The 16,846-nt window shown below is 44.3% G+C and overlaps 1 protein-coding gene across 2 annotated transcripts in view; it reads left to right on the top strand.

Annotated features, from left to right (window-relative positions):
- Positions 1-12,813, top strand: part of PBX3 (PBX homeobox 3) — a 240,008-nt gene extending 227,195 nt beyond the window's left edge. Inside the window, exons 6-9 of one of the 2 annotated variants that reach the window (XM_082625330.1) lie at positions 6,177-6,342; positions 7,595-7,707; positions 8,483-8,572; positions 11,284-12,813. In XM_082625330.1, the coding sequence (XP_082481456.1) occupies positions 6,177-6,342; positions 7,595-7,707; positions 8,483-8,572; positions 11,284-11,376 (462 nt within the window). In that variant the 3' untranslated portion in view covers positions 11,377-12,813. The remainder of the gene's footprint in view (positions 1-6,176; positions 6,343-7,594; positions 7,708-8,482; positions 8,573-11,283) is intronic. The other variant, XM_082625331.1, reaches the window with a different exon arrangement.
- Positions 12,814-16,846: the final 4,033 nt, after the last annotated feature.

Genomic DNA, 16,846 nt, shown 5'->3' with positions numbered 1-16,846 from the left:
CCTAACTTCATTGATTTACATGTGGCTGTCCAACTTTCCCAACACCACTTGCTAAAGAGACTCTTTTCCCCATTGTATATTCTTGCCTCCTTTGTCAAAGATTAATTGTCCATAGATGTGTGGCTTTATTTCTGGGCTCTCTAGTCTATTCCACTGATCCATATGTCTGTTGTTGTGCCAGTACCACAGTCTTTTGATTACTGTAGCTTTGTAGACAATAGTATTGTCTGAAGTCTGGGAGGGTTATGCCTCCTGCTTTGTTCTTTTTCCTACAGATTGCTTTGGAAATTCTGGGTCTTTTATGGTTCCATATAAATTTTAGCATTATTTGTTCTAGTTCTGTGAAAAATGTCATGGGTAATCTGATAAGGATCACATTAAATCTGTAGATTGCCTTGGGTAGTATGGCTGTTTTAACAATATTAATTCTTCCAATCCAAGAGCATGGGATATCTTTCTATTTCTTTGAGTCATCTTCAGTTTCCTTTATTAATGTTTTGTGGTTCTCAGCATATAAATCTTTAACCTCCTTGGTCAGGTTTATACCTGGTTTTGTTTTTTGGGGTTTTTTTTTTTGATGTGATTTTTTTTTTTTTTTTTTTTTTGCGGTACGCGGGCCTCTCACTGTTGTGGCCTCTCCCGTTGCGGAGCACAGGCTCCGAACGCGCAGGCTCAGCGGCCATGGCTCACGGGCCCAGCCGCTCCGTGGCATGTGGGATCTTCCCGGACCGGGGCACAAACCCGCGTCCCCTGCATCGGCAGGCGGACTCTCAACCACTGCGCCACCAGGGAAGCCCTGATGTGATTTTTAAAGGGATTGTTTGTTTACATTCCCTTTCTGATATTTCCTTGTTAGTGTGTGATGTGACCGACAAGGGCTTAATTTCCAAAATATACAATCAGCTCATACAATTCAATAACAAAAAAACAACCCAATTGAAAAATGGGCAGAAGACCTTAATAGACATTTCTCCGAAGAAGGCATATGGATGGTCAATAGGCACATGAAAAGATGCTCATCATCGCTAATTATTAAAGAAATGCAAATCAAAACTATAATGAGGTACCACCTCACACTGGTCAGAATGACCATCATTAAAAAGTCTACAAATAACAAATGTTGGAGAGGGTGTAGAGAAAAGGGAACCCTCTTACACTGTTGGTGGGAATGTAAATTGGTGCAGCCACTATGGAAAATAGTATGCAGGTTCCTCAAAAAAATAAAAAGTGTTACCATATGATCCAGCAGTCCCATTTCTGGGCATGTACCCAGACAAAACTATAATTCAAAAAGATACATGCACCCCTATGTTCATAGCAGCACTATTTACAATAGCCAAGACATGGAAACAACCTAAATGTCCATTAGCAGATGAATGGATAAAGATGTGGTGTGTATATATACAATGGATTATTACTCAGCCATAAGAAAGAATGAAATAATGCCATTTGCAGCAGTATGGATGGACCTAGAGATTACCATACTAAGCAAAGTCAGAAAGAGAAAGACAAATACCATATGATATCACTTATATGTGGGATCTAAAATATGACACAAATGAACATATCTCTGAAACAGAAACAGACTCATAGCTGAAGAGAACAGACCTGTGGTTGCCAAGGGGAAGGAGGGGTTAGGGAGGGAAGGATTGGGAGTTTGGGATCAGCAGATGCAAACTAGTATATATAAACAACAAGGTCCTGCTGTATAGCACAGGGAACTCTATTGGAACCATAATAAACCATAATAGAAAAGAATATGAGAAAGAATATATATGTGTATGTATGACTGAACCACTTTGCTGTACAGCAGAAATTAACACAACATTGTCAGTCAATTATACTTCAGTAAAATATTTTTTTAAAAGAAAGAAAGAAAAACATTTTACTTTTTAAAGGCAGTTGGCAGTCTGCAGCCGAATTGAGTCAGGGGAAATGCATGGCTATAGTAATTGGGAGAGAACAGAAGCTTTTCCAGCCACTTCTTGGCCTTGCAGAAGGGCTCCAGAAAATCACCAGCCTGCAAAATGTTCACTACTCGTTTCCCTGATTGCCAAAGGTGTACAGTCTGGGAGCTGGTAGCAATGAACGTCAGTAGGAGGAGGAGAGTACTTGGGTTTTTATTCTCGTTTTTAACTGATCTTAAAATTCTTGCCTGGCCCTTTGCCTTCTGCACAGTCCAGAGTCATGAATCCTTGATATGTGGCTCAAAAGAGAAGCACAGGACAGTATATTCCCTTTTTTTCCACCAATTTTCTCTTTGTGTTTCTATTCTGGGACCAGTGTACAGACCATTCAATTCAGAGAGAGAGCAAGCTCTGCTCTCCTTTGAGCCAGTGTGTACAGCCTGGCTCCACTGTGAGCCCTGTGTAGGAGAGGGCCACGTGTGCTCTGTAGCTTTTGGTGCTTCCAGCTGGGTGACTTTTGCAATTGTATCCATCTGATTTTGAAATGTGAAAAAAACTCCTGAACTTAGGTGTCGATTTATACAGTAATTACACCGATCTCAGTTGCAGCAGTGTGGTCTTAATAGCTGATTGCTGCAATATCCAAATCTGTGATATCAGAATGTGACGTGCATATTTTAATTTGAGAAATAGTTTAACATTTTTAGATATTCATTTAGATGTGGTTATGCAGGTTAAACATAACGTATGATCACTGCTTCTTTCATTGCTTCCAATTAAACCTTGCTTGTTAGTTTAACCTCTAGGTAATCCCATCAAACAATTGATGTCAAGGAAACACTGCCCACAGTAGCTTCGGATGAGTGGCCATTAATTTTAATTGCCTTGATATTAAAGATTAAGAAGTATCAGGACTAGCAGAATAGAAACGATCTGATGTCAAGCAAATCCACTTGCTAAAGCTTCCCCAGGCTGCTGGTGATATTAAAATTTTACTGTGAGAATTAAATAAACCTGTATTAGTGATGACTATTGTTTGATTGGTCCAGGGGTATGCATAAACACAGAATTCTTACATATCTGGAGATGAGACCTTTGATGGTATAGAGATTCCTCAATTATGAAACCGTTAATAAAGCTGTAATCAGATTTTCCAGGCTAGGTTTCATTAATGTATTATAGCTTCTCTGATTGTCAAGGTAATATTAACTACAAAGTACAGAATCCAACAGAGAATTGTTTAGAAAAAGAGAATTCTAAGATGGCCTTACTTGCTAAATTCAGAGTTGGGAATTTTCATTAATTATGCTTAAGAAATTCCAAATTCCCTCTCAACCAGGAATATCTCCCTTTGCACTATAGATACATTCAATATTTAACTCTTTCAGAGGCCTGACAGTCTTATTAATCAGACAACCTAGAGTGATATATATTGAAGGAGGTTTTTGTGAGCTGGCTCGCTAGGTCTGCCTCCTGAGCTGAGGACATGCTTGTGACAAGTGAGTTGGGGGCTATGAGAACTTGCTTTAACAAGCATAACCAGAGCGAATGCCTTTGGGGTCATTTTACAGTCTTAATTCAGAACTTTTATTTTTAGAGTCATATAATTCTGCTCTGGGAATGGATCCTAAAGGTCACTGAGGCTGCCTTCTCCTGGTGCAGAAATCCCTCCCAGAGCATCTGCCTCCATGCTCTTGGAGGCCTGGGCCCCACATCAGCATCATCTCGGCTTCTCCCTCTCCCCTGCCCTCCACAGTGAGTCAGTGGCCAAATTCTGCCTATTCTAGTCCTCTTCCATGACCTCTGCCCTCTCCACAACTCCTGTTCTGCCGGGCTCAGGTCCTCCTCACCTCCTCACCTGTGTGCCCTCCTGACTCTTCCTCCCCCACCACGTCCCACACAGTTATCCCACGCACCTGCCCCACGCACATGGGGCTGAAAGAAGGGAGGGCAGAGGAGGCCGATGGCAGAGTGGAGTTGGGTCCCTCAGGGCTGTTTGAGAGCCTAATATTGTGACAGTCTAGATGTTGGAACTAAGGCCCATGAGTGGAAATGGAAGAGAGCCGGATCTTAGTTCTGAACAGAGAGCTGTGTATCCATCAGAACTATCTAACGGTGGAATCAGGGACTTTGTGATGTGGCGAATACCACGTCTCTGGAGGTGGAGATGCCATGCACATGAAGAGAAAATGGAGACGGAGGCGCAGGTTTAAAGGACACATGAATTCTCTTTTAGACCTGTTGAGTTGCAGGTTGTGGCAGAACATTTCTAAGGAAATGTCTTAAAAATTGAGAACTGAAATTCTTCATAGAAGTTAGGGATAGAGATGGAAATCTGGGAGTCATTCACAGAGACAATGGTTGAAATCATGAATAGAGATAAGATTGCTCAAGGAGAAAGAAGAGAGCCAAGAGCTGAGTCTTGGAGAAAGTGCGCATTTGCACACACACACATATACACACACACACACAAACACACCCTGGTGTGTCAGGGAAGGAGAAGCAGGAGCATAATGTCACAGAAACCATGTAAAGAAAGCGCTTTAAGAAGGAGCCGGAGGTGGCGGGGAGGTAATTACAAGTATCAGATGCTGCTGAGAGGTCAAACAAGTTGCCGAGAGAGAAGGCCATTGGATTTGGGACAGGTATGATGCCTGTGACCACCTCAGTCAGTCACCTGGTCCTGGAGATTGTTAAGATTGTTACATGAGAAAACGTATGCAAAGGGCTCTGTGTAATGCTCAGTGCAAAGGAGTTGCTCATTAAATAGTTACTATTACCACCACTATTTGAAATGAAGGAAGGCAGGGGCACGCCTAATCCTTCATTGGGTCGGGGAGTTGTGCGGGGGGATGATAGTGGAACAGAAACAGCTAGGAAGGCCTGATCTGCAGCGTATTTGATTCCTGATGAGTTTTGGCTTGTTGCTGTCTGAACCTGTGTTCATGGTGGCTGCACAGGTCTTCAGCTAGTGTGCTAGCCTGTGTGTGTGGCACATATGTGCACACAGTGACCCCCCCCCCCAGGATGGGACAGTGTGTGGGCTGCTGCAGGCCAGCATTGTCTTCCTCGTGTGGCTCCCTTGCCAGGGCTCTCCAGCTTTCCCTGAACGGATGAGTGCCATAGTTTGAAGAATGAGAGTTCTATTTCCAAAGCAATTAAAGACTTGGCAGAGATGGTCAACTAGCATATGCCCATTGGTGTAAATTGGGTTGGAGGGCTTATACCACTCCTTATTTTCCCTCAGGGTCCCTAAATAGCTGTTCAGGATGAAACAGTGACCCACCCTGCCTGATACCACAGCAACATGCCCCTTTGACACATTATTAAGAAATTATTAAAAAGTGTTTTTAAACTGTTACTTTAACAAAAGAGAGGTCAGAGCCTTTTATATAGCAGGTGGGTACCTATTCATAAATTGCTGTGTGGGTTTTAGCTTCTTCTTTATATAGCTCAGCTCCCAGGTGCCTGAACATTCAATGTAACTACAGGCAGTGAGTCTTGGGCTGAAGTTTCGCTGTCAATGAAATGTGATGAAATCTGCCTGTTGCCAAGATCCTCCTTAGAAATCTCTTCCATTTGCACTGGTTGACATCATAAGTAGTTTGCAAAAGAAATAAGTATGTTCTACCTGATGAAATCAGCCACTGATTCTGTATTTGCATTTGACCTTATTGGAATTGCTTGAGTTTTCACGTTGTGACCTTCTCACATGTTAACTGGCACAACTTGAGCAGCCATCTTGGCAGACATACAGTATCTTCTAAGGCAGGAGACAAAGGGGTTTTTCATCCATTATTAATTGATGTTACTCTTTTTAGCACACCAAACATGATTTTACTGTACAGCTGCCAAAATTGTTCCAGACCCCAAAAGAATAAGTCATTCTTTCACAAGCATTTCATATTATTTACCTAACTTAACAAATGTTTCCTTTAGTTTTTCAGCTCCTTTTCAGGGGACTAGTCATTTATATATTATTCGGTATACACCAATTGACTATTTTTTATGAACAGTGCTCCCAGCCATTTTAGTGTTACTGGGGCCAACTCCAAGAAGTGGTCTTATTCCAAGAGTGTTGAGAGGTTTGCCAAAAGAGCAAGTGAGCCTGTGCACCATTCTGCATCATCCCCAGGGTGTGATCACAGGCTAGGAATTGAGTGTCTTCCAAGGTCTCCCTTTGGTGTCCTACAGTTATTATTGGAAGTTTGATTTTTGTTCTTCTCTTTGAACCTCGCTTCCCCTTACTCATATCCCTGTGGTTTGTAGGTATCCAACTGGTTTGGCAACAAACGAATCAGGTACAAGAAGAATATTGGCAAGTTTCAGGAAGAAGCCAATCTCTACGCTGCAAAGACAGCCGTGACAGCTGCACACGCAGTGGCCGCAGCCGTGCAGAACAACCAGACCAACTCGCCCACCACGCCAAATTCTGGTGCGTACGGACGCTCACTCCCTACTCAGCTCAGGCAGCCTTATGCCACAAAGCCCTGTCCCACAGACCAGGAAACAAGAGCCATACCGGGGACACAGTGGACTTATAAAGGAAGATTTATATTAAAATGCAGACTTGTTCTTGGGGTGGGTGAATGAGTGGATGGCCAGAGCCTGTAAGCCCACTATTCACAGTGAGTGCCACTCCGTACTGTTAGATTCTGGAACTTTCACACTTAGCAGTGTTTTTAATTCAGCAGTTAAGCAAAGTGCTATCATTAACGATTATTTTAACTATATTGTTCCATGTGTCATTTTAAAATCAATAGTGGTCTGTCAAAGAACGAGTGAAATAGAAGTGGGAAATTTACCTGTTGCTGTGAGTAATGAAGCTGGTATGTTAGGGTTAGGACAGCAGGGCTTTCTACCTGATGTAGCTGCAGAGTCAAGTCTGCTGTCCTTACATCTCCTTAGCACCTGTGCTGACTTGGTAGCCTCAGCACGTGGTTAGCTGATCAGGACGTGGTTAGCCGTGAGGGGTATGGTATTTAACACATGGATGCAGTATCTTGGCTGCTCATACAATACATTTTGGCCAGATTTTATGTGGCATTTTTTGATGGAGTTGGAAACATCTTAAAATTAGAGGGAACTTGAGTAGCAGTGAAAGATGTGCGGCTAGTCCAAACAGATGGACTTGAGAAGCAATTCAAGGGACTTTTCTAAGGAGATAGTTTAAATATCTTTAAAAACTCAAAAAGTGAGGGTTTTTTTGTTTGTTTCGTTTTGTTGTCTTCTTCCCCCCACCCCCCAAGCTCTTTTTAATGGAGCATGGAAACTGATGAAAGTTAGGCAGAATGTATGGCTTAGAAAGAGCCTCAGAAAAATGTTTCTTCTCTGGGTAATTGTCCACCATGACAGTTAGTGATGGTGAAGAGCTCACTTAATGACCAAGTCCTGGAGATAAATGAAAACAAGGGGATGGTTCCAGGCCAGCTGCTGGGTGTTTTTCTGTTTGTTTTGATTCTCTCTTTCGTATGTGGGCTTCCCCATTGATAGGACTTTCCTAGATGCAAAATGAATCACAGGACCTAAGTCCTTGGAGTTATTCTCCGTCCTTTTAGATCTAGAAATGCTTTATGTTGTACACAGCCTTTCCCTTCTGTACCTTTTCTCCTTTCCCTGCCTCTAGGTCTTTGAGGATTATGTGTGTAGCTCTCTGTTATTCAGCTACTTAACTCTTTCCTTTCCAGGTTCTTCTGGTTCTTTTAACCTCCCAAATTCTGGGGACATGTTCATGAACATGCAGAGTCTGAATGGGGATTCTTACCAAGGGTCCCAAGTCGGAGCCAATGTGCAATCACAGGTAGGAGAAATGCCCCAGCTGGGGCCTTTCTAGCAGGGTAGGGTTTGGGCTCAAAACTCCTGACTCTCAACCCGTGGAAGTGGTCTGCACACCGTGCAGACCCTGTGCTGGGTGCTTCCGGACGTTACCATCTGCCCCACCATTTAATTTAATGAGAAGTCAAGTGAACAGTGACTTTGGATGATTCAAAACTGATAAACTTTGTGAATGCATTCGGCTCTGGCTTGAGCTCATGGAGAGGGGTTGGGTGCATATTACTTTTGTAACAAAATAGAAGAGAAAAATTGTGTGCCAGTGCGTGTATGCTTTTAAAATATATTACTCTGTTTCATTTCTGTATTTATTTTTTTAAGTCAGAATACAAAAACCTGAGTTCTTAAAGTATATTCCAGGTTCACCTCTTTTTCTCATCCTCTTACTGGAAAGCAGCTACTTGTTTTTATGCACGTGGGAGTGTGTGCGCGTGTGAGAGGGCGAGCCAGTATACATATTTATAAGTAGTTTCACCCACAGCCATGCTCATTTGGCTGGTGTAGATGCAAAGTTTGCATGGCCATGAAGATGTTGTTGTTTGGCTGGCATGAAAAACAAAGATGTGCGAGTTTAAATATGCAAAGAATTGTTGAAATTCTGCCAGTCACATTTGATTGATAAATTTGTCTTTCATTCAAGATGCTAAACCCTCGTGGCACACATAATTCAAATTGTTTCCTTTTGTAAGTAATGATGTTTTAATAGATTTGGGATGATGAATTTTGTTTTGTCTCACTTCTAGGTGGATACCCTCCGTCATGTTATCAATCAGACGGGAGGCTACAGTGATGGCCTTGGAGGAAACTCACTGTACAGTCCACATAATTTAAACGTGAGTACTCTGGGGAACCAGATTTGAAGAGCTGTAGGAACAGCGTCAGGTAAACAGTGGCTAATAAATAAATTAATGGCCATTTTACTTGGCTTCTCATCTTTTTGGCAGGTGGGGAAGGTAGCATTTTTAGTGTACTTTTATTTTATGAACCTAAACCCTGATGTTACCTTCATGCCATTAGAAGTCCTCACAGAGGCCCAGGGTGGCTGGCATTCTGTCATCAATAGAGACTTAAGCATCAGCCCATTAAGATGCCATCTCCCACTGGCCGTGCTGTGTTCCAGGGAGATGGTGAAAAACAGGTCATTTATCTTAGACTCGAGCAGCAGGAAAAATTCCCAAACACAGCTCAGGTGACGGGGAGGAGGGCCCCAGACAGATCAACAAACCAAGCTAAACAAAGACTCCTGTTCTTAAGAGGAACTTGCTGTATTGTCAATGTGGGATGCAAAACACGTGCAGCATTTTCCATGGCCTCTCAGTTGTTAAGTACGGGGGAAATAATTTTAACTTTAGTAACCAGTTGACCAAGAACTTCACTTTCCCCCCACCCTGACATGGATGGAAAATAGCAAACGCACAGCACCTAAAGGGGAGCTGCGGGGACTGGGTCCCCAGGGTGGAGTGGTGGACAGAATCTGGGACTCCAGACTAGGGAGGAAATGAACTGCCCAACACATGGTAGTAGAGTCAGAAAGAAAACAGAAGTCTCCTTTTTGGGGGCCTAGCTTTCTATGAGAGTAAATATTAATGATTTAAAAAGTGATTGAGGATGTTCAATTGTAAAAGGAAAACAGGACCATTAAATACTCAAATCTTTTACATTTGAAATGTCAAATCTTTCTTTTTGGGTTTATAAATAACTCGTAATAACCCACAACAAACCATATAAAAAGCCTTTTAGTTGCATTTCTCCTTTTTCATTTAAGTGTTTTGAAATGCTTCAGAGAATGTGCGATATCCTTATCAACATGATAAAATATGAAACTGTGATTGCCTGCAGCATTTTACAGACATGAATTCCATCTTCGCTGATGAGGCTTGATAAGGCGCTGTTGTATAATACAGTGCATAATCTCAAACCACCAGAGTAAGGATTAATTTATTTTGAAAAAAAGAATGCTTGCTGACAACCTCTCCTCCAGCTGCCACGCTGGGTAAAAATATTGTACATTTGTTGTTTATAAATTTGGATAAAAGAGGAATGATGTTTACTTCAGATGGAATATCTTTAGACTTGTATCTGCGTAGGAGTTTTTCTTTTTCTAAGTAGATTTTCATACCTGAGGGGTGAGAACAGCTTACCTATTAGATAGAGGAGAGGATTTCTTCGAGTCCACACAAACACACATGCGCTTGTCACCATCCAACCTGCACAGCTGAGGCTTTGAAGATCAACCGCCATAGCTTTATTTTTTTTCCTAACCTGGATTTAATACACCTAAAGCCTGGAAAATCCTTCTCCCTTCGGCTCTGGTCATCTCTCTGTGGCTGTTTGGTCCCTCTCTCTCCCCCTCCCCACCATTTCTCTGTGGACCTAGAGGGAGGAAAGGTGCTTTATATGCAGGACTGTGCAGTCAAGCCGAAGACAGGGTTCCCTAAGAACAGCATAATGGGGGAAGGAAGAACTCCCAGCCCCAGGCTGGGCGAGGAGTCTCAGTAGCCTAGCAGCGCAGGCCTAAAAAGAAGACATTTTGGATGGACTCGTAGAACAAGTTGCAGATGGATGTGAGGGAGTCAGGGGGACCTTCTGCTCCTCACTGGCACTGGTGTGGGAGGTCTGGGTCTGGGGGCGGCACAGCACGAGGCTGGTCTGTGCCGCAGGCACTGGGTGGCAGAGAGCTCACCCTCGCCTTCTCTCCAGAAAGGCCCGCCCCGTCACTTCCACTCAGTGTTCCCCAACTCACAAGCCCAGCACCTCCCTCTTCTTGACTGACATAAAAATATGTAGCGACAAGCTGTCTGCCACAGCAGAAATCTGATCAGACATTGATTTCAGCAATTGCCTCTATAGGCCAAGACATAAGGCAAATTTGTTTCTGAGCACTGTTACTGCGGATGCGGGTCTGAGGCAGGAAGGGCCAGTGGCATGTGAAGAGCGGTAGCAACATCCCGAATAGGAGCCCCAGTTACAGATAATTGGAATCCGGATTTGAATAGTGTGTGCTCCTCCACAGTTCATGCATTTTCATTCTGCAAGGTCCTATTTGGAGGGAAATTCTGGCCTTCATTTTCCAAGGGTTATAGCTGGCTGTCAGTCTTGTATAGAAAAGGGGCCGGGGGGTGGAGGGGCTTCTTCTCTATGGAAACGAGGATTAAGCTGGGTTGAAGTTTATACTTTGTGGAGCCCAAGGTCTTGCCAAAGCATTGCATTGAGCTTCTCCACTGCTCGCTTCTTATGAGATTTTTTTTCAAGTCACTTGATTTTTATCAGCAAATCAAAGGCCGAGCTTCGTGCCAGCTTGAGACCAGCTGAAGCCCTCCTTCAGCGTGCTGATTTATTGCCAAGTCTTTACTTGGTAGGATGGATTTGTTTTACATGCATTTAATCCCACTTTAACACATGCTTCAAACTCCTGCCAAAGTGGGTTTAGAAAATACATTTTGCTAATGCATCTTTGCTCTCATGTTGTCATCGGGGTATTTTCAATTGGGGAGGAGAATTAATACGTAGACGTGCACCCGTTGAACTGTGCTTCTCCTTTCAGGCTAATGGAGGCTGGCAGGACGCAACAACTCCATCTTCTGTGACTTCTCCTACAGAAGGCCCAGGAAGTGTGCACTCTGATACCTCTAACTAATCTCTGGCAACACTTTTCCCTGAGCTGACATGCCTTGATAAGTGCATTCAGAGCAATAGGAGGAAAAGGAAAGCGTTTTTGTAGCCCACCATCTACAGCTTTACTGTAAAACCTTGTCTTATTAGAGAACTTGGTAAATCTGTTTTTTAAGGAATCATAATCATTTGTATTTATACTTAAAAACACACAATGTTAAAAAAGCACTTTATCCAATTAGGCCAAGATTTAACATTGTTGACAGTCCTGTAGCTATTTTATCATAATTTATTATCAATATTTTACATTAATGGTTTCTCACTTGCCAATTACTTGGCCTTGAGGGTAAAAAGTACAATATATGCTAAACCTCAATCACTAAAGCAGATACAAAGACTCACCTCACCTAAATTGAACTTCTTGCATATTTCCATTGCAGACTTTGATTGTCCTTCTTTCATATCACTAATGGAGTTGGAATAAAGGAGCTGTTTGGCTACCTGTTAATGATGGTTGTGTTTAAGAATCTTCCTCGTCACACTTGGGTTTCGATCTCTTATGTTATAATTAGATCAGAGACCGGTAGCATCTTTTCTCTCTCTGAAAGCACCAGTGCCCAGAGTCTGCTCGGTAATTAAATTATGGATCCAGATTGTTTTGAGAGCTGAAGATACTTGCTGCTGATAGAGATGACCACGAGATCCGTCTGGGGTTTTATGGTGTGCACTGGGTGCTGCACAGACTTGTCAAGGTTTGCTACGTCCTCTGGGCATTCGCAAAGGCCCTGCTCTCTGGAGTGTTGTATATAGTGTAGCAAAAGAGTATTTATACATCTCACCAATCAAAACACAGCTTTATTACCTCATGCGAACTCATACAAACCAATAGAATTTCAACATGTTCTGTAGCTTAGAGTGCTCACTTACTACCTCTGAACAATACTCACGCTGTAGTTTGTCTCTTTCTTATCTTTTTGCATCTTGTAATTAACTCTTTGTTTCCCTTCATAAAATGTAATGTACATTGTAATCTTTTAAAAGAAAAATCAGGGTTGCATTTGCAACTTTTAAAAAACCAAGAGTGGAAACATTGGGTCTTAAATTAACACAGGATCAGTAAAACTGTTGTAAATACTGAGAAACATTTTGAATGTTCTTCATCTTGTTACTAATCCATGCAAAAAAAAAAGCGATGACTAATTGTGATGCATTCAGATTTCAGTATTCAGTACTGTATATTTCACCCTGTGTAATGGGGCCCCCTCTCCTTTCTCCCTTTTTGTATTGTATGCGATTCTGAAACTGATTGAGTCATGAAAATAATTTGTGGCGGTGATTCTAATGTATTAAAAACGTTTCGTGTTCCTTTCTAACTGGATTACACCCTGGATTGAAAAAGTCTTCCTCGTGGTAGTTATATGTAGTTTCAAACATGAATAAACTTTTTGCTTTCATGATTAAATGTTGATGCAATTTCTTACCCCACCTAGTGAGCCAGTCAGTGCAGGCAGAGGAGAAGGCGTGCCCAGAAGTTAGTCTGAGTATGTAAACGTGTGGCCTGTCAGAGAGGGACTCAGAAATGAAGGTGAGGCTGAGAGTGGCTGACTGCACTTTCTGCAGGCTCCCAGCCAGCTCCTGGACCACCGTCACATGTCCTCACTTGATACTTATGCTCTAAGAATACCACAAGGAAAATATCATCCCCATTTTCACAGATTAGGAAACTGAAGTTCATAAAAATAGATGCCACAAGGTGAAAGACCTAGGACAACAAGGGCCACGCTTGGAACCCAGGTCTGTGTGTGTCCCTGGAGCTGACACTCTGCTGACTTAATGATGCATCCAGCATCTGTTGGATGGAAAGACCTGTTTGGTAATTTTAAAATAATTATCAGTCTTGTCACATTCACTTCCTTGCTTTCATAACTTCTGTGAGATACGGGTTAAGAACAAGCAAAAGTTTGTCCCAAAAGAGTGAGCTTCCAAGGCCATAAAAAAACCAAAAAGCCACAACTTCTCATAACATACCTTTGAAAACTAAACTTACAAAATGTAAGACCAACTAGAAATCCTTTAACCAGATTAAACATTGTTTTTGTTTTATTCACATTGTCAGCAACTCCATGTATTTACATGTACATCTGTCGCTAATATCTAAATCTTTGTAATAAAAGAAGTCAATAGCAGGTAATTGGCCTGTTTACTATATCTTGAGGAAATTGACTCACAGGAAATCAGATTAATGTTAATCAGTTGCAGCAAATTGTCTCTGATAAATACAACTGTTTTACTATTTCAGTTGGTAAAACAAGGTCTAGGGCCACCATTCCCATTAATCTTGAGGCAGTTACACTTTACAGAATAGATTGCCCTCCAAAGCTGTCCTCCCTCGCAAGGGCTCTCAGCCTGCCTGTAGGAATCTCTCCCATGCCTAAGTAGTTACTTGCATGATTCAATTAGCTTATGGGTCAGCCTTTCTTATCTTTGTACATAAAACAATCGCTATGCTATGTGGTTTTGCAAAAATATCCTGTGGAAACCAGACACACATGTACACACAGATACATCTTCTTTAAAGTCCAGAAACAGACACTTCCTAAGAACCATCTCAGGTCTCCTCTCAGGCCAGCCTACTGAGAGAAGCACGTACCGGTGTTTGCTGGAGATTCACACGATGCATCTTTCCCTTGAGGGAAAGATGTGAATATAAGGCTTTATTCAGAGGAGGTCTCAATAAAAACAGTAATTCCTCGAAGCTAATTTGGGAGACACTTGTATATAATTCCTTTCTGCTCTTCAGTACCTCTCTAGCAGAGGCCAGTGGCACCCTCACTTCATAGATAAGGAAACTGAGGCATGGCTCGGACCCCAAGGCTCTTAGGTCTCCCTCTAATTGGGTGAAATGTGTTGATTTGACAGATTTTCACCAGGTACCCTTTCTAGGGCAAGCAATGGGTTAGGATCTAGACCCGAGCACAATGAAATCAGGCCCTAGACCTCGGGAGGCTAAGATCCCGGGCCTGGTCCTTTTTCAGAAAGCAGACGCTTAGTGAGGGTGCTGGAGAGGCCGGTAGCTTTCTTTTCTTTTTTCTTTTTTTTACATTTTTTTAAAATAAATTTATTTTTGTCTGCATTGGGTCTTTGTTGCTGCGCGTGGGCTTTCTCTAGTTGCGGCGAGCGGGGGCTACTCTTCGTTGTGGTGCGGGCTTTTCATTGCGGTGGCTTCTCTTGTTGCAGAGCACAGGCTCTAGGCACACGGGCTTCAGTAGTTGTGGCTCGTGGGCTCTAGAGCGCAGGCTCAGTAGTTGTGGCGCACGGGCTTAGTTGCTCCACGGCATGTGGGATCTTCCCAGACCAGAGATGGAACCCGTGACCCCTGCTTTGGCAGGCGGATTCTTAACCACTGCACCACCAGGGAAGTCCCGAGGCTGGTAGGTTTCTGAACCCCGAGACTGGAAAAGTGAGGCTCCCACACCCTGTTCACAAGGCCAAAGAATATAACAGCAGGAAACCACCTGAAACACCCAGCTGCAGGCTAAGGGGCCTGTCTACGCATCCAGTTAGATGCACAAGGGCACATGTGTGCTTCTGTGACACTATGCTGTTACCGAGCCAAACTTGGGTCCACTGACCTGTGCACGGTAAGGCCAATCTACTGACACCGAGCTGTGGTGAAGGGAAGTGCAGCGTTTATTGCAGGGCGCCAAGCAAGGAGCTCCATACAGCTAGTGCTCAAAAAGCCCCAACTCCCCAGCGGGTTTCAGCAAAGCATTTTTTTTTTTTTTTTTTTTTTTTTTTTTGCGGTATGCGGGCCCCTCACTGCTGTGGCCTCCCCCGTTGCGGAGCACAGGCTCCGGACGCGCAGGCCCAGCGGCCATGGCTCACGGGCCCAGCCGCTCCGCGGCATATGGGATCCTCCCAGACCGGGGCACGAACCCATATCCCCTGCATCGGCAGGCGGACTCTCAACCACTGCGCCACCAGGGAGGCCCCAGCAAAGCATTTTTAAAGGCCAGGAGTGGGAGGGGTATCCCAGGGTAAGTGATCAACTTATGCGCAATTCTCTGATTGGTTGATGGTGAGGTGACAGGGTGGGGTCACAGGGGTTAAGATATCAATCCTTAGGCTCCAGTAGGTCTGGGGGCTACCTGCTCATGATCATCAAGTAGTTAATTTCTTCCACATGTGCATCAGATACTGTTATCTAGGTCCTTCAGCAAGGAGCTACAGCAGAGGCTGTGAGGAGGGGTCTGTCCGGCAAGACCCCACAGGGTCCTGCTTGGTTACACTTCCAGGACATTCTGGAGCCCAAGTGCCTGAGAAGCTACACGTTGGACAGGAGGTACTCGGGCAGCATGGGAGCCTCTGAGGACAGTGGGCCAGGCAGCCTTGCAAACTAGGTTAGAACTTCTCTGTGGCAGCCTGGTGCCAGTCCCTGGCCAGAAGCCGGGGAGGGCAGGGCAGGGTTCAAGAGCAGCACCCTCCCTGAGTGGAAAAGGTGACCTGGGGCTAAGTCTTTCAGGTGGGGAGGTGTTTGGGGTGTAAAATATGCGTTGCTGCCGCGGGAAAGGGACCTTCTCCAGGCTGACAGCTACAGCTCACGAGCATCTCCTGTGAACAGCCCTCAGCCAGGTACTTTCTATATGTTACTTAACGCCCATGGAACCCCATGTCATGGGTGCTATTATCCCATCTTCAGATGGGGAATCTGGGGCTCAAGGAGATGACATCACCTGTCCAGGATCTCCCACAGAGATGGCGTTTGCCCTGGGAAGGCCCCATGTGACGCTTTCAGCAACCACTTGTAGTGGGACAGAAAGAGCCTCCTGTGAGCTTGCAGTGGATGAAAGGGAACGTCGTGTAAGGTCCCTTTCTGGGGCGACGTGACCAGGGGAATCATCCCCTGCCCCCCAGTTCCTTAGAGCTTGCAGCCCTCCTACCTCTGTCTCCATTGCCTGGGCCACCTGAGTATATGTGTCCTGTGGTGTGGACAGGATGTGTGTCACAGACTGTGTGTGGTCCTTTCCATGTCTATGGATCACAAAGTTGGGTGTGAGGGACAGGAAGAGCCCTCTACTTGGGCTGGGCTGGGCCTGGCACCGTAACTAAAGGAGGCAGACAGACCCGGGAAGGTAGCTGTCGCGATGCATGGGAAGAGCTGAGCACAAGGCTGGGGCACGCCCCTTAAACGTACCTGTGCCCCGTGGGTGCCGTTCCAAGTCCCAGGCTGCGTGCAGCTTAGCCCTGGCTCCTGGCCCTTCAGCCCGCTGCCCACACGGCCCACTCTGGGTTCGAGCAGATCCCACCCGCAGGCACAGATTTGAATCCTGGCTCTGCCTCCGCCCAGCTGTGTGGCCGTGGGTGAGGGACTTAACCTCCCTGAGCCTCAGTTTCCTCATTCTCCCTTCTCAGAACATCCTTCTGTACCTGTCTCCTCGGTGAATGCCTGTCCTTTAAGGCTGAGCCCAGACTATTGTGTCCTCCTGCGGAGCCAG

The sequence above is a fragment of the Mesoplodon mirus genome (assembly GCF_964341445.2).
Source record: "Mesoplodon mirus genome assembly, chromosome: 1".
Taxonomy (NCBI): domain Eukaryota; kingdom Metazoa; phylum Chordata; class Mammalia; order Artiodactyla; family Ziphiidae; genus Mesoplodon; species Mesoplodon mirus.
Note: the sequence above shows the minus strand (reverse complement) of the source record. Positions and strands in the feature narration are given on the sequence as shown.